Raw genomic sequence first — 26,624 nt, 5'->3', positions numbered from 1 at the left:
TACAAGGGCTTGCAGGAAGAGGACAAGGGGAAGCTTCTTTAAACTGGAAGAGGGTAGATTTAGACTGGATATTAGGAAGAAATTCTTGACTGTCAGGATGGTGAGACACTGGAACAGGTTGCCCAGGAAGGCTGTGAATGCCCCCTCCCCAGAAGTGTTGAAGGCCAGGCTGGATGGGGCTCTGAACAACCTGGTCTAGTGGGAGGTGTCCCTGTCCATGCAGGAGGGTTGGAATTATAAGGTCTTTAAGGTCCTTTCCAACCCAAACCATTCTATGATTCTATGATATGGCTTTATTCCATCCTGAATCACCATGCTCAATAACCAGCTATAGGAAGGCCAAGCATACCTCTCTTTGTGATAATTTCTGTTTATCAGCCTGTTTGACTTTGGGACTATTAGCCAGCAGGTGACGCAGCTTCACGTAACTCTTCCACAGCTTTTGGTATCTGTAGGACAAAACCAGAAAACAGATATTTTGGTTGATACAACAAAGGTTTATCATAATTTGTCCTTATGAACACAGCAGCTACTAGCAATGCACCCATATATACACAGAATGCCTACAAGTATCTTTTTGCTCCAGAAAAAAAATAAATTCTTAAAGCATTTTCCAAAAGAGATGACCATGTCTCTGCAGTTGTTTCAGCAGAGTGGACACAGCAGCAGAGAGGAGACATAAGGATAGGGCAAGGTGCAAGAAACATAAATGCCATGAAGAAACCAAACAGAAAACGTCTATATTCTTCATTATTAAGTGTAAGATATCACAGAACCACAGAATATTAGGGGTTGGAAGGGACCTCTGGAGATCATCAAGTCCAATCCCCCTGCCAGAGCAGGACCAAAAAAAACTAGGGCAGATCAGAAACTCATCCAGACAGGTGTAGAAAGTCTCCAGAGAAGGAGACTCCACAATCTCTTTGGGCAGTCTGTTCCAGTGCTCCATAACCCTCACAGTAAAGAAGTTCTTCCTCATGTTGATGTGGAACTTCCTGCGCTCGAGTTTGAATCCATTGCCCCTCGTCCTGTCACAGGGCACAAGCGAAAAGAACTTGTCCCTGCCTTCTTGACACCCAGCCCTCATGTATTTATAGACATTAATTAGATTCCCTCTCAGTCTTCTCTCTAGACTGAAAAGCCTCAAGTCTCAGCCTTTCCTCGTAAGGCAGGTGTTCCAGTCCCTTCATCATCCTTGTAGCTTCCGTTGGACTCTCTCAAGTAGATCCCTGTTCCTCTTGAACTGGAGATCCCAGAACTGGACACAATACTCCAAGTGAGGTCTCACCAGGGCCCAGAAGAAGGGGAGGAGAACCTCCCTGGATCTGCTGGAGACACTCCTCTTAATGCATCCCAAGATACCATTGGACTTTCTGGCCACAAGGACACCTTATTGTCCCACAGATAATTTGTTGTCTACCAAGACTTCAAAGTCCTTCTCCACGGAGCTGCTCGCTAGCAGATCACCTCTTAGCCTGTACTGGCTAGCGCATTTTGTTATTCCTTCCCAGGTGCAGGACTCTACACTTATTCTTGCTGAACCACATTAGGTTCCTCTTCGCCCAGCTCTTCGGTCTGTCCAAATCTCGCTGAATACCTGTACAGCCTTCAGGTGAATCAGACAATCCTCCCAGCAAACTTGCTGAAAAGACACACTGACCCATCATCAAGGTCATTGATAAAGATGTTGAACAGGACTGGACCCAGCAACAATCCCTGATATGATCACTGATATGATGAAGATCTAATTAAATGAGTAGCAGCTCTGAAACAAAAAGTCCTCATGCACAATAGTACTAGAACTGGAGAAGTGATTAATAGAATCTTCACCATGTCAGCAGCAGAAAAAGATTCAGTGACGAGAAATTTAGAGAAGGAAGGTCTGCTCAGAGCTGTTCAAACAAAATCATCTCAGTACATCCTCTAGCGCAGAAGTCCATGTGTTACAGACCTTTGGAAGCCTGGGTAAATATGTCCCCCCCTCTCTCTTCCTGTTACACTGTTCTCTCTCAAAACCACAACTGGCCCCTCAGAGAAGTAACACAGAGCTTGAGAACCTTTGGTTTGACCTAGCATTGCTGATCTCAGGTTTAGAAATTTCATACTGCACATGCATGCACATTTACTTCAGCAGATCTTGAATCCTGCCAGAAAAAAAAAAAAGTTATACCTTATATTTTCTAATTTACAAGAGCTGGTGTCCCATGCCATAAGCACTAAGTTTTATATTGGACTCAATTAACCACAGAAACAAGTGCTATTTAAACCACAAATGAAAACAGTAATGAGTTTCTGAACAAAAAGATAGAAGGAAAAACATCTTACTGAGGATCTCCTGCATAACTGAGTTGAGCAGGTCGTATCCCAAAGTGGACAATAATGGGGAAAGTAATTACATCAGGATTGAACTGTTCACGGTCCAGTTGATCAATACGAACCGAGCTGGGTTTCTAGGAGAAAAAAACAAAAGATACTTAACCGACAAAACCTCCATGGAAAATGTATTGCATCTGGCCTATACTATCCAGGAACCACAAAGCAGCAATATTCCAATCCTATTATAAGAAACCTAAACCTAATCATTAGTATTCTAATGAATATTTGGCAATGCCAATGACTGAAACAAAGTTAATTGACTTAGCTCTCCCAGTGAAAAAAGGAAGTATTTTTATTCTCATTTTACAAGTCAGGAAACTTAGTTTGATTATTTCTGAGAACTTAAAACAACTTTCTTTGGTCAAACATCAAACTGAAAATAATACCAGGATTAGCATTCTAGCATCCAAGCTGCCACATGCCTGAACAGCTTGCTATGATCAGGTTACCTAATTTTAGTCCTGTTCCTGATTTCCTAATGCAAGTGAAGCCATTATTAGATCCATTCAATCACACTGACTAAATACCATTAAAAAAGTCTGTGAAGCTGCTCTTAGAAAAGGCTCCAAAGCTGATGTATACAATGAGGAACACAGTTTTGTATAATGAGAAGACTTTTGTCCTTTTCACACTTTGAAACAGAACTTCTTTTTAAAGTTAAAAAGGACAGTGTAGAAGGAGGCAACTTTTGCTTCACCTCTAAAAACACAGAAAATGAGTAATAGCACATCTCTGTAGAAGACACGCTGCTTACAGAGCTCAAGATCACTTATCTAACGTATTTTAAAACTCAGTTGAAGGAGCAGTTTGTCTCCAAGCAAACATTTTCTCCATTACCTGGCAAGCTGCTTTGTTATGTGCCTGTTTACTCCCCGCTTTGCAATCAGCTGGATGAGGCAAATATTTTCTGCTTGTCTAAGGTTTCAGAAAAAGGGCATTACTTCTAGTTACCTGCACCTCAAAACTTCTAATTTAGCATTGTGAATTTCTTAAAGATGGTGTGACATTCAGGATGTATAGTGCCTGTCTTGCACAATCCAAGAGATAAGTGGTTTACTTAGACACTCAGTATATCTGTTGTTTGTCTTGATACATCTAGAGTTAAACAAGATTTGTTGATGGACTAAAGAGATGTCTCAGCAACCCACCAAACTGTTCTACTCCCCCCCCCCACCCCAGGTGTGTACCTGAGAACTGGGGAGTTTAGTGTGGGACATGCTGAGGTTGGAGACAAAGAAGTTCTTCAGCTGGCGATGGAGCAGAATATCCAGTGATAAACAGGCCTTGAGAATTCATGAAGACCACCAACTTAGCAGGAAAAGATAAAGAGTGCCAGTCTCAAGCTGCCTCGTAGGACTGAACCTCCACTGCAATAAACTAATCAGTTGTCTCAACCTCCTGTTTGGCAATGGCTGATCTTATTAATTAGCCAAACAAAGACTATCTGCAGGACACAGCCCCAGCACCATATCCTGCCTCCTATCTCGGAGGAGCACAGAAAATATAGAAGGACTTTCTCCCCTGTACAGGCAGAAAAGTGGGGGTTCAGTGGGCAAGAACTGTATAAAAATCTGGGACACTATGGGCACAGGGAAGCAGTTCCCCACCTACAATGTCACTGGACTGTGGTGGTAACGATTCTCTTGCTTGCTGTCCTCTGTATCTCTGCTTTCTCCTTTCTTTTTTCTCTCAGTTCTCCTCCCTATCCTATCCATTCTAGGGACTTTGTTGTGTTACTCCAGTAAAGTTTGTTGTGCACGTGACATCTGACCTTGTTTGCATCTTAATTTCACCATTTGGAATCACCTTTAAAGCTTTTCACAGGTCATCCTGGCAGACAACAAAGGGAGCAGCTACCATGCCGCTCCTATCAGGAGAGGGAAGGCAGAGTCCAGCTGCACCAGCCTCCCACTGCGGTGAGGAGCGTTAGAAAGCAAGGGGGTTCTGCCCCATCTCTCGTAAGACCACACACCAGCCCCAGTGCCTATTTGTGCACCTGATATTGTGTTATCTTTGTTTTGTCCTGGCAAGATCATAAAAATTGCCACATATCCGAATATTGGATGGTGACAGATGAGTTTCAGACTTAAAGAAACAGCTTCCACCATTCTATTCAGAAAACAATTAAACCTGTGTCAAGAACAAAGCTTTCACCTTTCAAAACCACCTTGCTAGAACTGTTCACAGGAATAATTTTCCACATGGACAAGCAAAGCCAATTCTAGAAATAAAAACAAGCCTCATCAGGTGGCCACATTTCCAATCTATTCTAGAAAAACAAAAACCTACTTAAAACTTTGACATTCAGACAGAAAAACATTTTCCAAGGAAAAAATGCTTATAAGCATTCCTTTGGACATGATGACTGAACACAAAGTTACATCTCCATAATGAAAAATAGAGAAATGAAAAAAAAAAGTTACTTAGCTCATGTTGCCAGGTTTTAAAAAATATAAATAAAAGAAAAAAGAAAAGGTTTACCCCACAGTACTTCCAATATAAAGAGATTAGGAGAATAGAATCTAATGACAAACGGGAGGATTTGTAGCAGGCAGAATGTTGTACTCTAAACCAGGGCTTAAAGTCCTGAAATTTATCTGGTTTTGTGGGGTTTATACAAAGCCAATTTGAATAGTTTTTATCTTCACTTAAGTTCTTCGTTGGCTCTCCCATCTCAACTATAGAAAATTCTCCCATCTCCCACCCCTCAAAAAAGCAGCCTTGCTATATGACAACTCCTCTCAGAACAAAGGTGGCAAAGTCTGATTAACAGAATACAAAGAAATACTCAGTACACCAATTATAATCAATGTATTTTTAAAAATTGCAGACAATATTTTCCTATTCAGATATTTCACACTTCAGACTCTTAAATAGAAACAATCTGATCCTCAAAAGTATGGAAGGCACAAAAGCTTTCATTTAACTAAACCTCTAGGAGGGTCTGTGTGAAACAGGTAGCCTCAAGATCACTCCAGATCAAAACCAGACTTTCTCTTCATTTATATGGCACTGCCTTCTAGTTTTGTCACTCAGTTACACAGCTGTTCATAGGATGCCTGGTAAAACCAGGACAAAATACTTGTTTAAAACTTAATCACAATTGTTCCTTAACAGACAGTAATGAGAGTGGTTTATCTAGGCTATGCTTCTTTCTTTCAGCACAGTGAACACTAGCTGCCTCTCTGGTGCTGTTTCTGAAGGTAAAATGAATCAACAGCACCATAAAGAAACACAGTATAAGCTGTGTACCAGCAGACAATACATAAGCAAATTAGATGTTACTTTTACAGATTTTACCCCCCTGTTCTTTTAAAAAGTGCAGTTAGAGACCATCTAATAATCAGAAGATTGCTTTTAAAATCTTATCAAAACCAAAAAAAATTTGAACAGAACAGAGGTCCATTATCTTTGTTTCCTACTACAAAGCTTATCAATCAAGGCTTTGCTGACAAAGACACGATGAGATTGCATGTAGATGTAAGACAATGGTATGTTAAAACACACATACATTTGTCCTAGCGAAAAAGCAGCAATATTTTAGAAAGAGAGAAGTATTGAAGAGGATTGTAATTGCTGAATCTTTAAATCTATTCCAAAACAAAGTTTCACTGAACTAATGAAACACCATGAATAAATTAAATGTTTTTAAATCATGCTGAACTACTCTTACTTGTTAAGTAAATGGGATTTATGTGCCTATCAAAATGTTATCCATTCTCCATCAGGCATATATAAGTATTGTTTGTTTTTTTTTTTTTTAAAGTGAGGCATATATAAAACCTAGATCTGCTCACAAGAGGATTAATTATTTCTGAAGTGATGTTGTGGAGGAAAGCAGCAAAATAAAATTTAGTGGTTTTTTACTCTGTTGTGTCAAGTGGACAAAATGAATTGAAGAGCTGTCATTTTCTAAAACAGCTTCACATTGTCTCTATAACAGAACTGTTTTATTTTCTAACGTTTTAAAATGCATAGAAAACACTTTCATACTGCTTTTCACTTGCTTTCATTCTCAACAGAATATGCTGCAATGAACAGAAAAAATCCACAAACTCAGCAGTCATTGCAATCTCCTTTGGAGAAAAACATGTTCTAATGACGGTCTTACAACATGACAACATTTCAAAGATTTGCAGATTTCTTTTATGCTTGTGTATTTTGATGTCCACACACATCTCTAAAAGAGTTGTCTTGTAGAATACAAAGTTCGTTAGTAAAAATCACACAAAATCTCAAAATGCACACTACTACTCACAAACTGCACTGCCTTGTGCATACAGACATGTACATTTCAGTGACACAAGGAAGGAGCACGTATGCACTCGTGCTAAACAAAAAAGCATCTTTTCAGCCACCTGAAATCAGCATATCTTCAGCAAAACCACCAAAGTTATGTCAGCGTATACCATACAGATACTGACAACTTGTGCGCTGCGTGTTCCTTGTCTCACAGAAAAAAAAGGCAATGTAGGCTAAGCTAAACAGTTATGGCTGTCTTTAACAATTTCTGTTATGAGATTCTGGTTTAGCACTCAGTTTTAACCAAGTTCAGGTAGAATTTTCCATGGTGAGAGTTCATGTGTATTCTGTATTTTGTGTTCCCAAAATGATCTTATTTTCCCTTTAGTTTAAAAAGTTTTAGCCAGAATGAAAACACTCGGTGAAATAAAAGAAAAAATAAATTACCCTGCTGAAGTTATTATTAAATCAAAGTAATTCATTAATTGTAATGCTGTCATGCTTACAAATATTAGCTTAAAAAATATATTTAGAAAGTCATCTTGGCTGCCATTTGGAGGACAGGTTTTCCAGTCAGGAAACTAAATTTCCTCTTGGGCATGATATCACACTTTTTCTGGAGAAGCTAAGAAGCTGAGCTATAAACAAAGACAGAAAACCAAGTCGGTGAAAGAAGGTATTATAACTGAGAAAACTGCATGGCAGTCTAAAATGCTAGGTCCAAAACATGCCTCTACTACTGAGTTACCACTTTTTGATACTGACCAAACAGAACTCTGCAACTTTTAGTGGACATCATCTATTTTTGTGACCCACATTTCTTAAGCGTGAAAATCAGAAAATGGGTTAAATTCACATAAATACTGGAGTTGAAAGGAGCCGTGTTCAGAGAACATATGCTTTAAAATACTAATTGTTCCAAAAATAATAAGGCCATAGGGGTTTCAAGCTTGGCACTGAAAATTAATGGATGCATTCATTAATGCACACAAAACTCCTCAGAGTGAGTGACAGCAACATAGAAACAATGTGAAAAACCAACATATGCAGAAAACATCTTTTCCATATTCAGGGCAGAATCTGAATAGAGCACTTTAAATAGAGTAAGGGGGTTTAAAGAGGAAGATGAAAGAAAACAGCAAATAGTTATTAATTCTCAGGTCCTGTGTCAGGGAAAAGAGGAGATTATGCACATAAAGACTATCTAAGAATAAGAAAGCAGAAGAGCAAACTACAGTTTCACATACATAAAATATAGCCATTCCTTTTAACATGCACACTGAAAGAGTGTTCATCTGGAAATCTGCCCTTCAGCAGAGCATCAGAGAGTGCAATTCTTCCCAGGTTTGGAACAAGTCAATAAACTGTTCCTATAGAAATCTGCAACTGTCACTGGTCATCTTTTCCGTTCTCCATTCAGCCTTTAGCAGACTCTCTGAAACACAGGTATAAGTCACTGGGTTGTTCATAAAACAGAAATACTTGGCCTACCATGCCAGGGCTGGTAACAATCATCCCTTTGCATTCTTCTGCATATTTCTGCCATTCCAATTCTTCCCACTGAAGCATGTTAGCAATCTCTTCTTCAGGCACTAGAGCTTTACTGCATCGTAACAAGTAGAGAAGAATCTGATGCATTGAGAGTACTTCTTTTCCTCCATCTTAAAAACATAAACACATTTCAGATACTCAATCCTAAAGCACAAGCAAGAAAGAAGATATGCAGAATTCCTGAAATAGTTGGATGAGCAAGATAAAATGCAAAATACTTAAGCAACATCACATATATGAAGACAAATGTGTTATTGATGAATACTGCACATGCATAAACACTTTGCTAAACTGGAAGCAATAATGGTAATGGTGGCAAGAGTAACAGTTTCATCATACTGTAGAGCTGAAGTTTCTAACTTTTCTGGAAAAACTTTAAAATTAGTAGGGAGAACAATCAGTTACATTGTTCAGTTATGTCTTCCTTTTTACATTTGTATTATTTTTTTACAATGGTAGTTTAAAAAGCCTTTAGGCATTTATGCAGCTTTTTTAAAGAATACGCAAAATTTTACAGGATACTTCTGGATGAATGTAGTAAGTTATCCTCACATTTTAAACTCATCTGTAGTGCTTACATGCTACACCTGTAGTAATGAAGACTAAAGAGCCTCATGCTGTCTTCTGTCACTAAATGAATCAAGGGCATGTGAAAACTGCTAAATACTTCTGAGATCCCAGGAAACATCCAGAGCAAAGGTTGCTTGTAATGAAGGACGACAATATAATAAACATCAGACCAGCTCCAGGTAGCCAGTTACAGCTGTGAAGATGCAAACAGGAAAGATAAATGAGGGTCCTAACAGACCATCACTCAGAAGACACTGACTATTCAAATCCAGTCAGTATGTCCACTCATATGAGTAAAACTGTAAGACACATTACTACAGTGTTTCGATTTTGACACAGATCTCTCCAACCTCCTTCTTCAACAACAGAGTATCAACCTGTCGTTGTGGAGGCATCTTCAAGTTTCATCCCCACAGAGCACAAACATTGATTTACGTTCCCCAGGGAGCATGAGCAACATGGTCCTGCCACTGAGTACTTGCTATCACTATACACAGACAAAAAAAAAAGGAATTGAGAAAAAACAGAAGTAAAGCCTTAGAACAATATAGGGAATTAAGCCACAGCACAAGAAATAAGACCCCAGGCAGACAGGAAAAGCCTTGCAGAACTGCTGCATACCAGCAGTGCTCAGCAAAATTATGTCCTCTACAAGACATGCACAGAAACAAGTGTTCCTCTTACTTCAGCTGGGATTGCAGCACTACAGTACAGAAAAGATGAAAGGGAATGATATAACTTGGCCTCTTAGAACAATTAACCTCATTCAAACCCTAAAAGGAAATCTCAAATGGGAAAAATACACCTCAAACCTCACCGGGAACAGAAAATACTTCGATAGCTACAGAGGTAGATTTAAAAATGTGCAGAATTTTTCTTCAAATTAAAGAGTGACTCAGGTCTTTTTCAATGACTAGATTATATCGTTACTCAAGAGGCAGCCCATGTCCAACAATGACCAAAAACGAAGTGTAGCCTTACTCCCTGATGACCATGTACTAGAAGGGTACAGGTTGCTATAGATAGCTGTGCTGAAAAGGAGAGGCCTGAAGTATCCTGGGTCAGCACATGCAGTATTTGGGACCTAGAATGTTTTCTTCTTAGTCTTTTACTCTCTTAATACATTTATCATCATCAAAATCTATGACAATTAATACAATACAGCAACTATTCTACATGCTATGCAGCCCAGCACTCAGTAAACCTGGTATCACCAGCTTAAAGCTACCTCAAAGGCTCTAAGTAATCCACATAGAAAACCTGACACACCAAACCTTGTATTTTTGGACCATGTTAGAAAAATAAGAAAGGAAGATAAGCAGAGGGGATGGGAAATCCACAACTCATTTTTATCTTTAAAGGGACAAGTTGATGGATGTGTGGTGATCTGTTGCACCAGTGTATCTTCTTTGATAAGACATAGATAAATAATGTTCTGCAAGCATACCTGAAGGAAACAGATTCCCACTCTCTGGAAATTAAAAATCTCCAAGGATATCTCAAAAAATAATCAACACAAAATGCAAACAGAATTGCAAACAATCTGTCATAAAGATGCTAAAAGGCAACAATATATGCAGAAATATGAGGAATGCACATAGGAATACATGTTACAGAGCCTTATCTCTCCCTATCAGTAAATAATCCAACAGCACAGAAAGAGCTGACTTCTAAACTAAAATAAAACCAATCAGAATATAAAAATGCCAAACTAACAGGAAAACACCCTCAAGCTACATAAGCTAGGCAGGTCAAACTTGTTCTCATTTTGTGATGAGGTCAAGCTAATCAGCCACATGTGGCTTGATGGCTTATTTTGTAAATTGCTTCCGCAGAACCAAATCAATGTTTGCTAGCAAGCCCCATAGCTCTGCTTCTGATTGAACAGTTCTGTGTATCCAGGAAGAAACAACAGTTTGAAATACAGTCATCTAGCCATCAGTACTCTCCACAGTAATGAGACAAACCTCATTTAGCTACAGCTACAATTAATATCCCAAATAAGTTAGTCTCCAATCCCAGAGCAGAGAGCACCTCCAGGCCACAGCCCTCTTGATGAAGATTGTTCTATGTCTCATCTGCTCCCTCAGTCCAGCAGCTGAAATGCATCCTCCTGTCCACACAACCCTTCTGGAACAATCACTGGCAGGATCTCAGCAGGACACACTTTCAAAGAAGCCAAGACATTTCTATCAACTGAAAGTCTGTTCTATGATCTTCAAATGTGTTAAATGCCTGCATAAGCTGTTCACTCAAAATGAGCGTAAAGCTCCACAGTGAAGCTTGTCTTTGGCTGGCAGCCTAGAGACTTGCATTGGAATGGTGTTTTTCTGTCTTTCACTGTTTGCTGCAAGGTCTAAGCTTCCATTAAGATAAAGAATGAAACAATCAAAGCAACATGAGCTCAGGGGTGTCAATCATGCTGACCCCCTCAAAACTGCACATCAAGGATTTTAATATAATCACATGGCATCCTGAAGAGCAAAAGGGACATGAAATTCAGTTTCACATGTGAGATTAGGTAATAGCACTTCTCAAATGCCCCAGCTCAATCACAGGACAAAACAAGGATGGCCCAGCACTGCCTAAAATCCCCAAGACAGAGACAAAACCTAGACACGAGACATGACCTGACCATCTGAATCCCTGTTCTGAATAAACCATGTTGCCAGTGAGCACAAGAGACTTCAAATGGAAGCACCAGAGCTCTAGATTGACTAAACTGTACACTGAGTTGTAATAAGGTTCTTTGGGGAGTTTTCTGGGGTTTGTTTTATTGCTGTTGGTAGTGGTTTTTGGGGGGGGTGTTTTGGTTTGTTTTTTTTTAGATCTAATTTCCATAGATACATAATGCAAACATTACCTGGAAGAAATCTCACAAATCGTGGCATGAAGTGAAATCTGGGGCAACAAACAGAATCACTGTCAAGTGAAGGACCTTAAATATGAAAAAAATATAGAAAATTATGAACATATTTGCAAAACAAGAGAAAAGAAAGTAACCTTGCTGCAGATCAAATCAGTGAACAGTGATTACATTTGATAGAGCATTAAGTTTCAATCAGAGAAGTAACTGAACAGTAACAGTAATGCACAGCAGAGAGGAACAAAATAACTTCTAGTGAAAGCTTCCACCTAGACTATTTCAAAGAAAGCTACAAAACATTAAAAATAAGAAAAATCTCACAAAAATAGTTGTATTTCAACAGTGATACACACAAAAAACGTTTGATAGAAACAATTCACTTAAGTCTGACAGACATAAGTACTACTTCATTAGTCCATCCCAATTACTGCATTGTTTTTTGGTTACAATAACACATATAACAAGGAAATATTGCTATTTTGTGTTTTTCTTATTTCTCAGTTCATCATCCAAAGCTTGCATGAAAATAAAAACAAAATTAGTAAGTAGCTGGCATTAAAAAAGAAAGAATAATCATAACCAGTGACAATGGTATTAGAAAACGTTTAGTTTCAAATCAAAGAAGGCTACACAAAATGCTCCTCTATTTAACTGCAGTAAGTGCAGAGCACATCCCCATAAACAAAGCTAAGACAACAAAACACACATACAGATTCTGAAATTAAATTCTTTTGATAATCTCAGTTTTCTTTTAGACCAAGGAAGGATCATCCCTGAAAGTCTCCTTTGTTGCAGTCTTCAGAGAAACATGGATTTTCATCTTGTTGAGTCGAAAACATTCGCTATAATGACATGTTATCCCTCTACAGCTGTATGACACTGTTTTCTCAGTTGGCTGTAGAGAAACACCATATGAGTAACTTGTTTGGTAGCTTGTAAAAAGAGAGAATAGTTACCTGACACCTTGGCTTTCAAAATACCATGCACACAATGCTATGCAATATTAAACATACAATATTTACTGTTTGATTAAGAAAAACAGTCTTGGATTAAGGAATTAATTTAGTGTATCTGTGAGAATACAAATCCATGTTTGTGCATTTTAATTGCTACAGCCCACATGAGTAAACTCTAATATATTTCATCTTATTGAAGAACACCGTGAAAGTTTGCTGTCCCAGGACACACACAAACCAGCATCTGACTTTGTTCTTTCAAGCCCAGGACTGAATTTTTTCTTTTTGAAACCAAAACCATAAAAAGATAGAGTCCTACTTCCAAATCTGCAATTAACTGGGGTTTTGTATGTTTGGCTTTTTTTTCCCCCTGTAAATGTTACCTTTAAGATTCCAGTCATAGAGCTCCAAAATATCTCTGAATAGATATGAAGAGAACAGCTCAAGCCCTCTCACACAAAAATTCTGGGGAAAGAAAAAAAAACAACACACCAGAATTATAACTATACAAAGCTGTAACAGAAATAATGCCACTCACTTATATTTAAATAAAACAATGAAAAAAAATCAGTCTTCCTATTTGCCAACCACTAGGACACTGGGCTTTGGAACAGTATCTGTAATCACCTACTGTAACCCCACACAGTGATGTCTGAAGAAAGCATTGTCAAGAAAACTTTGTAACGAAGATTCTTCAGTCAATGCCCAAATCAACCTTATAGGCAGAAATTATTATAGTCTTCTCACCAAGTGGGGAAGCAGCTTCTCCAAAGCAAAGAGCTTTCATTCAGAAATGAAGGAACTTAAAAAGCCTTCCTTCCTTAAGAAATAAAATCAGGCCACATTAATACAAATTGCATGTGGTTTATACCAGCTATAAATTCCAAACCAAACAACACAATCTATTTTGCAAGAATGCATTAGTAAAGATGTGTGCAAACAGCGTTGTAGCCAGTTGATCAAGAGTCAAAAAATAAATGTCAGATTCCCTATTTTGCTTGGTGGCCATTTACTATTTTAGACCAAGATTTGGAGAAAATGGAGCAGATTCAGTAACAAAAAATTTATTGCTTTGATCATGTTAATCTTCCTGAGGAATTCCAGGGCTCTTGCATAGATTTACATGCTGCTGAGCAACAAAGAGAAGTAACTAGAAAGAAAATGTAAATATCTGTGACTAAATTAAACACTGATCCCATCCTTTCAGTAATATGCAAGGGTGTTTCTGTACCTACACATGCTGTTCCACTGCAGCAATTTATATCACAAACTGACTTCACCAGGGATTAATTATGAACTGAATGTACTTTGTTTATATCTGCTGGAAATTTGTTTCAGCAACAACTTTTATTAGGTACTGATAAGCAATCTTCAGAGCTTCAAACACATAATTAATTAAGTATCAGCACTGCCATTGACTTATGTGGTTCTGGCAAACCAGCACCTTCATACGCCTTATTTTCATTATCCATAAAAGAAGTATAATGACTAAGTCAGCTTACAGAGAAGAGTACCTGACACATATTCTACATAACTTAAAATGAAAAGAAGCTATGGATATAAGCATTTCTTACTATTTGATTTTACTATATGATAGACTAGGTAGATGGATTTATGCAAATATCTGTGAGTGTAAGTTCCTTTTCAGCCACTGGTTCAGAACACAGCCTGTCTTTTAAGAAAGACTTCATGAGACAGGATTCTGAAAAGTTAAATTTATTAAGCGTATTCACAACTCACAACCCATTCTAAATTTTGACTAATTATTATTCTTACCTCAGGCATCATTTCCTCAATGAAATGAATTGTATAGTCAATGTTAAATCTGATTACTTTACACAGAGGAATCTGGAAAGAAAATAGAAATTCAGCATGAAAAGTTATACAGCATTCAATGTATAGTTAATACAATTTTACATTCAAAGGTATTACTGTCTGCTGAAAAGGACACACTAACAGCTGCTCTGGGGGACCATGAAAAGACAGGAATGTAAGCATGTGCAAGAGAAGTAACAGTTCTAACCTCAACCTCTCTAACAACACAAGGCTGACAAGAGAGATGCTAAAGAAAGACTAAATAATGCCATCTACTGGAGATGAAATTTTGTGTAGAAGAAAAACAAAGCTCAGTAAACCCGTATCTTCTCTCACTTGTATATTTGGAACTGAATTTACTGTTGGCAACAAAACTTGTCAGATTGATAGTGATCTGAAGGCACAGTTTTTAGCACACTGCCAATTCTGTTAGTTACACTGTCTTAAAATATGGCTGTAAGTTATCGCAACACGATGTAAGAACTTCAGGACAAATTTACAGGTTTTTGCTAACTTTATCCAATAAAAATTCTCAGAAATTCACTCAACTAACCTAGCAAGACAACGATCTAATTTATTTTTTTTCACCTTTGAAAAACGGTTTCTTTTTTTGCAAAGTCCATGAACTGCTGAAGGTGTCTGTTTGTTTCTTTTTTTAAATGGGATTTTTAAAAGGAAAAAAGCTAAACTTCTGAAAGACTGTAGAAATGCCTGATCCTACCCTACACATCCACCACACTTAGCAAGTTTTAGTATTCACTGGGCTTGCAAGCATAAAAGAATCTTAGAAAAATTCAATCTCCTGTGAAACTGAAGCAATGTTATTTTGTGTTAATAAGAACACAAATATCTGAACAGTGCTGGGGTTGCACTGAAGCCAACACCCTCAGAAGTGCAATATTCTGCTTTCATCTTCTCATAACCCACTGTTTAGCATTTGGCTGTTTTTCTACAAAAATCTTTTGATATCTGCATGATAAACGAAGGACCTACAACAAACAACCAAACAAAAAATTGCATTACCTACAATTGCATACAATATTAAATATGAATACAAAAATAAAAATCCTTGGAAGTCAAATGTCCCACTCAGAATCTAAGGAGAGGAAAACATGTCCCATTTAAATCAGCAGGGATTTTTAAGAAATAAGAGTATGTTTGTTTACTTTCTAACATATAAGTTCAACCAGGAGAGGACATTCTGATTCCGAAAGTCAGTAGCCTAGAATATTTTTATTTCTATTTAATAGAAAGTGAATGCTTTAGAGAAGTGAGCATGACCAAAAATCTCCATGAATTGAGCTTCATGTACACAAGCAAATACACAGTGAAGGAAAACATGGTTGGTACTGTAAAATTCTTTTTGTAGCTATATTAAGAAAATTACAATTTATCTTATGACTGTACTAACCATTTTGCCCAATATCTGACCGGTTCAATTATTACTGAGTGACAGTAATAAGACTTCTAAGAGTGTGCAAAACTAAGCCTTAAATTACAGAAATTTGGTTTATTTAAAGCTGTTGGTGTTGGGAATTCTTTATTTGCTACCCTTCATCACCTCCATTTTCCCAAATATGTCTCTCAAGGAGCAGTTTTAATGTTGCCAAAAATCATATTGAGACAGCAAGAGACTCCTTCCAAAGAACTTTAGAGCAGTTAGGAACAGACAACACTGTGTTGCATTCATGCAACTCTGTAAAAAGTAATCATCTGCTGCTGATCACTTCCCTGATTTGGAATTGGTAAAAACACATGCACTTTACAGTAAGAGTAAACTCCATGTCTTCATTAACTTCAAAACAAGAAGAGTTTTCCTTGTTCTCACTGTAGAAAAAATTTCCATAACTCTCTGCCTTCCTCTCTTGCAATAGACACAAAAAATTATAAAGATAAGGTGGTCTCTCTACCCTTTTAATGGGAGTAAAACAAAACTGCTCCTTTTTGATCGTTTGTGAAGTGAAAATGTAAAGCCTTGAGATAAATCTGCCTTGAACCCCAAGGCTGAGTTAATGCTACGGGGCAGAAGAGCTTCACACTGCCACACCATAGACTGAACTCCATTGTCTTGCTGACTTCCTGTCAGTAAGAGTCCCTTCCCCTGCTCACCAAAAGTAAAGTGCCGTTATACACATTACGTATGCAAACTGTCAAGAAAAATACACTCTCAGTGCTTCTCAGTTTCAGTATTCTTACACCCCAATCCTGTACTGATAGTTTTTATACTGGGTTTTGACACTGGAGATGTAGTTAGTAATAGGTGTAAAACCAAGTAAATAAGCAAACACTACAGCATTTGAAAAAACAGTTCTTGAAACACTGAAGTACCAAAAAATCTTCAAGTGTACACAATTTAGGTATTTGCATATTTTTCCTTCAGTTATGCGTAACTCAGCTTATATTGGAAAACCAAGACAGTTAGGTACCAGAGAATCATTTTAGCTAGAAAGGACCTTTAAGATCATCAAGTCGAAAGATTTACCTAGCATTGCCAAGCCCATCAATAAACCATGTCCCTAAGCACCACATCTACACATCATTCAAAATACCTCCAGGGTAAGGTATTTAATGACTCAGCCACTTTCCTGGCAGCCTTTTCCAATGCTTGACAGCCCTTTCGGAGAATAAATTCCTTTTCTTGTTATATTTTATATCAAAACATAAAGTAAGTGCCTTTAAGTATCTACAACTTTTAATAAAAATTATAATTTGCTTAGTTCCTTAAGAAGCTGAACAGATGTTAGAAAGCAGTGGGCATGTGTACGTAAGTTTTTATAAGAGAGAAAACTCTTTAGAGTGAATCTCTAAAAAAAGTAAATGTGTTGCTTAAAGGAAAAAATTTTTTTATTGTTGCTGTTTTGTTTTTTTTTTAACTTTTCCAATGTAAACCTCCGCATCCAATTTAAATCCAATTAACAGTTTCAACAGGTTATTTTATGGTTTATTTCACTTCCAAACTGTGAAACATGTAAACACATTGTGAAAGAAGGCACTGCTAAGGAATATGGTGCAGGGAAAGGCTAGTCTACCTGAAGTGTTCAAGGCCAAGTCGGGTGGGGCTTTGACCAACCTGGTCTATTTGAAGGTGTCCCTGCCCATGGCAGGGGGAGTGGAACTAGATGATCTTTAAGGTCCCTTTCAACCCAAACCATTTTGTGATTCTGTAGTTCCTTTGATGCATATAACTGTTTTAGAGTTTGAAGACAATGCTTACCACAATTAGTTAAGACAAAATCTGAGGATTCATTCCCTCCATGTCTTTTCACTGTCCCCAGGGCTGGCAAGATGCTGGTAACATAAATGTACTGTTGTTTTTGAAAGGTTCTACTTCGAGAAGAAACAGCTTATCTTCCAAATAAATCCCATGTGTGTAGTTACGGCCATACTTACGTTTGTTAGAGGGGCATGTGCAAACATTGAGAACCCTTCAAAGATATATTCATGGTCATCATACTCAATAACAGTGGGTCTATCTGTCTGAAAAAGAAAACAAAGCCACAATGGAGTAAGCAAGAATCAGTATTACTTCCATTACTGAAAACAAAACTAGAGCCTTAGTTAGTATTATTTATAATGTACTTACTAAGAAGTTTGTGGGAGGTGACACAGTAATTCGATAGTGGTATAGCCTTCCAGCATTGTTGGTCATGGGGCGACATGGTTTAATGGGCTTAAAGAAAGAGATAAGTAGAATTATGTGTAAAGTCAAGGCAAATTTAGATTAAAAGAGAGAATAAAGCATTTCCAATAGGCATGAAATATGCGCTAGGAAAAATTAAATAAAAGCAGGTAGTCATAATTAAGCATTCTGTGGAGAAGGAAAATAGGGTCTTATCTATATTTTCACTTTCAGAAATATTTTTAAAGCTATTCAAAAAGAAAAAAAGGTGAAAAACATTGCAGTAGTTTTTTTTCATTTTCCATTTGACTCCATCTTTCTTATACACAGCAGTTAGTCATTCACATACCAAACTAATTTCCTCTTTTATATAAATTTGTTTTCGGAAATTTATTCTAAACGTTTACAAAAAGGAACCTGGACCTCACATGAGATGATCTCTAAGTATGCTATCAAGATAAGTATCAGCTCCTCTGCCTGGGGCAAATCTAGGGCCTGAAGAAAAAGGATTAGTCTATTACCAGAGAGGCAAGCTCTGGTAACCCTGCTCCCTATGCCAGTTTGTAATGCCTGCCTGTGAGGTCCAATGACAGACAACCCTCCGTGCATCTTGATGCAACACCACATGCCTGGGATTCATGTTTTCTTCCAGCTTCCTCTGAAGCAGTCCAGTTTAAACACCTAAAAATCCTCAGTAGTCAGAAAAAAACAGCTTCTCTTAAGTCCTACGTCCAACGTGCTGCAGTTCAGAGGCTGTTACCAGTCTGCTCAGAACACGTCTGTATGCATGGAAAAAAAAACAACGGCTGCAGTGAGCAGGGTCCTACTCTAAACAGCATTACAAAAGTTGGCCTGATTGTCATAGCAAGATAGCTACCACTGCACAGCTCTGTGCACTTTGCAAAACCCATCCAACAGGTAATTACTCAGACTGTTCAGACCCTAATTAAGCTTCGCACTGCCTCGACAAGACAGTTACAAACCAGCTGGTTTAAAGCTAGACAGGTTTATTGACAGGACACTGTAAAAGCTAGACATTTTTCTGAAATGGAGTAAGTCACAGAAACATTCACAAATCCTTAACTGCAGGGAAATAAAAGAATGTTTGAGTAAATATATGTGAAAATGTATACTGAAGAATGAAATTATTCCAGAAATAATAGAAATGTACATTGTAAAACCTACATATTTAAGTTCTCAAATTCTTTCACAACAACAAAGTTTTTTAGAATGAAAAAGCCTAAGGTGGTCCAAGCACCGTTTTTGTTTCCAGAAGCAACACTAATCACCAGGCATGGTCTGTACAAATGAATTTTTCTAAGGAAAATGATAAAAAACTATTTCAACATTTTTCAAAAGTAAGGCATTACCATTCTAAAACATGTTTCAGGAAGCTGAGTAATTTTTTCTAATCATATATTTATAAAGAACTTAATAAACTGTTTGACAGTTTGCAGTGCAGACATGCTCTAGTGCTAAGGCAACAACACCTCCTGACATGTTTTCTGCTCCTGTCAGTAGCAGAATTACTATTTTACTTTTATTTGTAATGCAATTTCTTCACAAGGAGGGGCCCCATAACATAATCATCCACTTGGAGATGGTAGATCTTTGACCAAAAGTTCTTTTTTATTGATGCAATTGTGTTTCAAAAACTTAAAAAAAACCAAACCAAACCTAAAACCAAACAAGCACAGTCAAAAATTTTCCATTGCTTTCAGGTAGATTTCATTTTTGTCTTTTAAATAAAAGATTGCAAAACTAAGTGATTTAAAGTCACACAGGACCTTTTATTCAGCCTACAAATCATGGGAAAAACCCCTCAAATCAACCGAAGTATGAATTTACAGCAGCAGGTTTTTGTTCATAATTGCAATACTCAGAATTACTCACCTCCTCACCAGGATAAATGCCATGTCTTATTCCCGTTCGTCGGGCTTTAGCACTGCACTTGCACAAAGGTCCATCGTTCATCTGTCAAAAATACAATAGGTTTCTGGTTCTATTGAAAAATAGTTTTGGAAAAGTATGTTGGTTTTAATGCCCAGAGAGCTGATGCTTCTAAAAGCCTGTCATGCTTAGATGAAGTGGATGTTCTTACACCAATAAAACAGAAACAGTATAGACTAATGGAAGAAAACTGCACAATGGCCTTAGAACTTTATCACTGTTTCAGAAGCACAAGATGAATAAACACCCTCAGTAGAACTGTTACCACTCTATCATCATATACATCTTTTCAGTTTCTTATGCATACGAACAGCATGGCACCTGCCCAAAATGAAATTCAGGCTCTAAACATGTACATGCAAATATTTACCAGCTGAAATCTCCACCTTGAAACAGTCCACTCAGTTTACTGAATGAAATCCTGGCCCCTTTTAACCCCTCTGCCATGTGGCAGGGCTGTCACATGAAGTATGCTAAGCAGACCATTTGAAGATTTTACTTGATACTTTAAAGAACACTTCAAATCTATCTGTGATCAGTAAAAAAGAGGAAGGGAGAAAAAAAAAACAAAAAAACACAACAAACCTTCAGTATTCTATCTGGTTGCATCATGTGGCTATCAATGGCCATGATACATGGTATAAAGGTGGTGTCCATCTTTTATGACCAAGTTCAATGCAAAATATAAATTACTGCAATATGCTAAAGCTTTCTGCTCTTAGCATCATGCTCATTGCAGAAATCCAACAGAAAGCCACTGAACCAAACCAGAGAAATAAATGAAGCTCCCAACCCCAGGCTTTAATGGAGTTCTTCAAAGTTTGAATCCAAGAACTGAAACTTTTTTTTTTTTTTTACTTAGAAAAAACCCAACAACCGTGCAATGCAACACAAGACCTATCAGAACTTTCCATGCCATTATAAGCCATCTGAAAATGTACATAATGCCTATGGTGGAGCTAAACAGTATTATCATACAACAGGTAGAATGCAAAGATACCTCAGGAAGTAAGGAAGCAAGAAACACCAAACTGCTGTTAATGTAGCCTTCAGACAGCTGGGAAAGGGAATGTTAATTCCCTAAATGTTCATTTCAGCTCAGTCTCCAGACTGGCACAGTGTATACATGCAAAGGAACATAAGCAGTAGGGCACTTCTCCACTTCTTTGGGAACTTAGTCAAGCAACCTTAATAAGAGTGACATTGCTCTCCACAACTACCTGAAAAGAGGTTGCAGTGAGGCATGTGTTGGCCTCTTCTCCCTAGTGACTAGCGATAGGACAAGAGGAAATGGGTCAAGCTATGCCAGGGGAGGGAGGTTCGGATTGGATATTAGGAAAAATTTCTTCAGAGAGAGAGTGGTGAGGCATTGAGACAGGCTGCCCAGAGAGGTGGTGGAGGCATGGTCCCTGGAGGTGTTAAAAAAAAACAGGTGGAGGGCAGACGGTTGGAGCTGATGATCGTGAAGGTCTTTTCCAACCTTGATGGTGATTCTATGAAGGCTTTTTGTTCAATAATTTTTTTCCACACTCTAAGACTCTTGAGGAAAGTACAGGTTCAACAAAATTGAATCAGGCTTATAGGTATAAGCTGATGAGGAAATATGCTTTTTCAGCCACAAAACAGAAGAGAGTTAAAAAATGCACTCAATGGCAAATTGCTCATCACTTTTCAAAAAATAAGGGCATTCTGAAGCTATTAGAATAATAATCACTTATTTTTGAAAATCTCATCCTTAATTCTCAGAAATGTTCAGCACTAACAGTGCCTCTGTTAGCTGAAATGCACAAACTGAGACTGACAGATATAAAGTACATGTAAAGTCCAGGACTTGAGAAGCAAGTCAGACAGGTACCTATCTTATCCCTCAGCTCATGGAAAAAATTGCAGAAGAACAATCATGAAGTGATGATCAAATGACATTGAAAAATCATCAGTTCACTTACATTAAGACAATGGCTTCAAACTTCCTCTGAGCAAGAGGGCAACATAAACAAACAGGTAACACTTGTATGCAAAAGACCACTGTGATCACATCAGTTTTAACCACTTATTTTCTAGCAACTGCCACCACTGCTGAAGATCATGCAAAGCAACAAACACTGCTCAGATTGAAGGACTGGGAAGATCCATCCTAAAAATTCAGTTATGTGATGGACAGCGTACTTGTACATGGCAATCATTCCTGGTTTATGTAGCTAGAAAGCATTTTGATATACCAGATAAATACCTACAGAAACACCACACGTTTTCAAATAAAATCTACTCAGAAGTAGCACAGCACTGACAAGCACACCATCATCTGATTTCAGCCCCTTCAAGAAAGATGAAGAGTAAGTTTCAAGAAAGTTTTTGGGAAAGAAAGTTTTTCAGCAGGAAACTCATAAACAACACATTCCTGAAACTATTCATCCTACAGTTATTCCACCTCTTTTTATTTAGCCAAAATTATGGCCTAGAACATGACTTTGAAGTATGCCCAAGAGCTACATAATTTTATCAGTAAAATATCTAAACAGTTCGCTAATTTTGTTTTCCATTCAAATAAAAACAGCTAGCTATGCTCAGTCAAATATTTTTTATAAACCAGAAGCATAAATATAAGTCTGTAATAGAATATTCAACAGACCTTTGAATTACAACAGTGGCAATAAGCACTGCACTATCTCTTGGCATTATGATTTGTTGCATGCTAAACTCATGCATCACACAAAGTGCCAGAAAAATAAATTTACCAAGATCCCATTTGAAAATGAGCTAGAATATATTGTAAAATATTTAAGTAAGAAAGATGAAGATGGCAAATTTGCAAACAAAAACTATTCTTCTGTGCAATGTATACATTCAAAACAACACCTCATGAGCTCAGCAATTACATTTAATGAGAACTATAATCTCCATGCAATTACAAAAGAACCATTAGACAAGAAATTAGGAGCATTATCTGCATTTGTGAAACATTATTTACCATTATGAGCTAAGACCTTTTTGTAAAGGATGTAAACATCCTGCCTTTTCTCCATCCCAGAATTCATCTTTGTACCTTTATCTCCAGGCTAAGAGGACAGCATTAGTAAACTGTTACCAATTCAGGCTTTATTAACACTGTCAGATATGATTCCAGCTGAATAATCCCCAGGATTCATGAGCCAGAACCACATTTTTGAAATCAAAAGTTAATTGTTTTGAAGAAGATGAGAGAGAAAAGGGGGGTAAAGAACACGTACTGAAATAGATGCAACTCAACATGTTTGACAATAAAGAATTTTAGGTTTACAGAAAAGAATGACTTTCAGCCACAGAGTACTTTTTCCTTTTACCATACCTGTCCTGGATCATTGTACCACAGTTCTTCATGAAGACGATCAGGGTGTGCTTTTTTACGCTTAATTTCTGCAATGACGTCAAAAACTTCAGAATCTGAACTGCTGGAGCAGCTACTGTCATCTTCAGAGTCACAGTCTGAGTCACTGGAAGTCTCTGATTCACATAGAGAAAACAAGGTCAGCTGAAAAACACTTCCACACACACTATTCCACTATTCCCCAACAGCAATGCACACACTAACATGTTGTAACTCACTGTGGCATGCTGAAAGTTATTAAAGGTGTGCATAACATTCAGACCAACCAAAAGATGGACAACTACATGTTTAATTAAAAATTACAGCAAATGCTGTGGATGTTAAATGACTACAACTATATGTGTTTGCTGTTTGGCTGTCCAGGAGCATCACTGATCAGTTGTAGAAGAGCAACTTCAGTTACTTGACATCAAAGGTTATAGAGCTGTAACCAGTGCAAGTATGACTGTAAAGTTTGAAAATAGAAAAGGAAAAAAGAAAAAAACACAGAAGAGAAAGAATACATAAAGTCATTAGCATGAGCTAAACAGAACCTCCTGTTATTTAAAAGTTAATTCTGCTTGCTATGAGCAAAGTGCTTCTCTCTAGTTTTATTTTACATAAAAATATTCCTATTTGTAGCAGGACATTGTCTCTAAACATTTCAGAACCGTACATATGGACAGAATTATTACAGAACATGTACTGTTCGAATTTATTTTGAAAAACAAATATTTCTAATAAATTCATTACCACATATTAGAACTGACAGACAAGAAGAAAACCTGTAATTATTGGCTGAGAGAATCCAGTCATAAGTTTTTTGGAAGCCTTGTTCTATGAGTTTTTCTTTTTCTAAAGAATTTTAAAAATTATAATTAAATTTTAAAAAAATTCTAATATATCAGAGAGGAGAATAATGCTAAAAAAAAAAAAGAAAAGAAAAAGAAAATGGTCTTAGACCTGTTAAAATGTCTCCTTTGTGGTGGTGTCAAAGTAACGGTGATGAGTGTCTGGACTTAATTAAAAGAGAAAACCCCACAAAACCCAAAAAAACCCCACAGAGCCCAATCCTATGTATCTCAAACACCCTGTGCTACTTAAAAGTGAATCCCTTTCTTATGTAAGTACTGTCATTCATTTCCACAGATGTCCTCAGCTTCAAATTAAATAAATGCCTTCAAAGCCAAGACATACAGCATGATGCAAATAAGGTTTATTATTCCTGGAAGGAATGCAAAGTATCTTCCAGTTCTAAGTTTTTAAGTAAAAGAAAACATATTACTACACTGTCAGTACTTTGAACAACTCTGAAACTCTGGTTTAAAAATGTGTATTTATTAAATACAAGACTCTCCTTAGTTAAAAGAACAGAGAGGGAAAAAATGAGAGAATATTAGCAGTGAAATATGTTTCCCTTTGTTCCTTTTTTCATATCAAGATGTATTTTTATACAGTCTACAATTCAGCATAAGGCATTATTAAAAATATGTCCTTGGGACATACGGCGTACAGAGGTCATAACGCAATTAAGCTTTGTCTGAATGTGCAAACATGTATATTCCTTTAAATATTCACAAGCAATTGATTTTTAAAGGTTCTCAGATAAACATTAAGTAGTTGCGTAAGTCTAACTTTAGGTGTAAAATTAATGTGGGACCTGTGAGAGTAAGCTGGAGTTCTGCAAGACAAATGAAGAACTTTCAGATTTCATGTTTTGACATTAACTTTTGATGAGCTAAAAGTTCTCTTGGAGAGCACTGCTATCTCACTACAATACACAATTACTGCTATAATCAGGCAGAACAGAGACAGTGTTTATTTAAGCACAAAATAAGACAAACTATTATACATTATAGAAGCATGGCTGCAGAAGCTGGCACAGATACCGAGTCAGCCCAGGGGACCAACGCAGATGCAGAGCCTTTGGGCCCTCCAGAAAGAACAGAAAAAGAAACAGAGAAGCTGCTCTTGGCTCAATCATACTTTAGCCGGCAGCAGCAAAGGCACCTTTTCTGCAGAGATCTGAGGATATGAAGCTTTACACAAGTATGATGAATGTAGAATTCTTGTCCTTGCTTCATCCACATGAAAATATAGATCCTGAAAAACCCTACAGCTAGCTTTGCTAGTGACTCTTGAGTGAAGTTACACGTATGCAAATCTGCTGTTCAAAAAAACATAAAAAGAGTGTTTCCTTTACAAAAGGGAATTCACTCTTCATTTAATCTGTGATTATTTTTTCTTTGTCTTTATTGTATCTTTTTATACTGCCAGCATGTAACTGATCATGTAATTATATTTCCATTTCAGAATTTCCAATACATGTTTTTTAAAGAGTTACTAAGCTCAGATATGCAAGTCTGAAGGAGCTCGATGGGCAAAAAAGAGCAAGCCCAACAGGTTACCTAAATTAGTGTGATATACTAAATTTCTTGAACCAATGCAACTGACTGAAAAACACACTATGAAACACCAAAATGCTGGAAGTATAAAGCTAACAGTTCTTGTAAGATAAAGTAAGAGAAATAACTTCCAGTGACTTTCACTGAGTAGACAAATTGCTATAAAAAGGTATGCCCTGCTAATTCAACCAGTATTTCCCTACTGATATGGCTAGCAAACTTTTTTCATTGCAAGAAGATCCATACAGGTGCTGCAGGCCAATGCAGATAAACTGTGTTTTGAAGATGGATACTTCTGCTTAAGACCATAGTAAGCAAAGCTGCACAACCAAAGTACATTCCAGAGGAAAGATGAACTCAGTTACATAACAAGCAGCCATATGAGTTTATCACCCCTACTCTTGCTTCCTTTCTAGAAATGTAAGGCCAAGAGCTTCACAGTGCCTCTTATGCTCCATGCTTTGGCCTATGTGATCATACCCATGGTGCTTTCATGCCATGGAGAAGACTTCAGCATAATGCAGTGCTGGATAATCTCCATTTTATCTTAGGCTTTCTGGGTTAAAAAAACAACAACTGAACATTACTTCAGTCAAAAGCAACAGCAACACTTCCATGGATTAAAAACCCAAAGATTAACCTGCCATGATTATTATTAAATACACACAAAAGTGCAAAAAAACCAACTACCTAGAGATGAGTCAGTTTCAGAGCTTTGTCATAATTTCTGCCTACCTAAATCTTCATCCAGTTTGGTCTTTGGTGGTTCCCATGGTGGCCTGGCTGCCTTGGCCTTTGCCTGTCGCTTACCTAACTCATCATCAAACTTTTCATACAGATCTCGGAGCTTGCTTGTTCCTACCACAGTAGAGTCTCCCTGTTAATTAAAAAAACAACAACAACAAAGTGTTGAAATAGCACATGTACAAAA

At 37.4% G+C, this 26,624-nt stretch overlaps 1 protein-coding gene across 4 annotated transcripts in view; it reads right to left on the bottom strand.

Annotated features, from left to right (window-relative positions):
• DROSHA (drosha ribonuclease III) overlaps window positions 1-26,624 on the bottom strand; it is a 72,010-nt gene that overhangs the window by 36,787 nt on the left and 8,599 nt on the right. For all 4 annotated transcript variants that reach the window (XM_051609297.1, XM_051609299.1, XM_051609300.1 and 1 more), the window contains 11 exons: window positions 26,429-26,570; window positions 23,271-23,425; window positions 19,889-19,969; window positions 17,960-18,046; window positions 17,767-17,853; window positions 14,338-14,409; window positions 12,945-13,026; window positions 11,603-11,677; window positions 8,110-8,279; window positions 2,326-2,450; window positions 350-449 (listed from right to left, as the gene is read on the bottom strand). In XM_051609297.1, the coding sequence (XP_051465257.1) occupies window positions 350-449; window positions 2,326-2,450; window positions 8,110-8,279; window positions 11,603-11,677; window positions 12,945-13,026; window positions 14,338-14,409; window positions 17,767-17,853; window positions 17,960-18,046; window positions 19,889-19,969; window positions 23,271-23,425; window positions 26,429-26,570 (1,176 nt within the window). The remainder of the gene's footprint in view (window positions 1-349; window positions 450-2,325; window positions 2,451-8,109; window positions 8,280-11,602; window positions 11,678-12,944; window positions 13,027-14,337; window positions 14,410-17,766; window positions 17,854-17,959; window positions 18,047-19,888; window positions 19,970-23,270; window positions 23,426-26,428; window positions 26,571-26,624) is intronic.

The sequence above is a fragment of the Apus apus genome, chromosome 2 (genome assembly GCF_020740795.1).
Source record: "Apus apus isolate bApuApu2 chromosome 2, bApuApu2.pri.cur, whole genome shotgun sequence".
Taxonomy (NCBI): Eukaryota; Metazoa; Chordata; class Aves; order Apodiformes; family Apodidae; genus Apus; species Apus apus.
The sequence above is the reverse complement of the archived record's forward strand: the minus strand, read 5'-3'. Positions and strand labels throughout refer to the sequence as shown.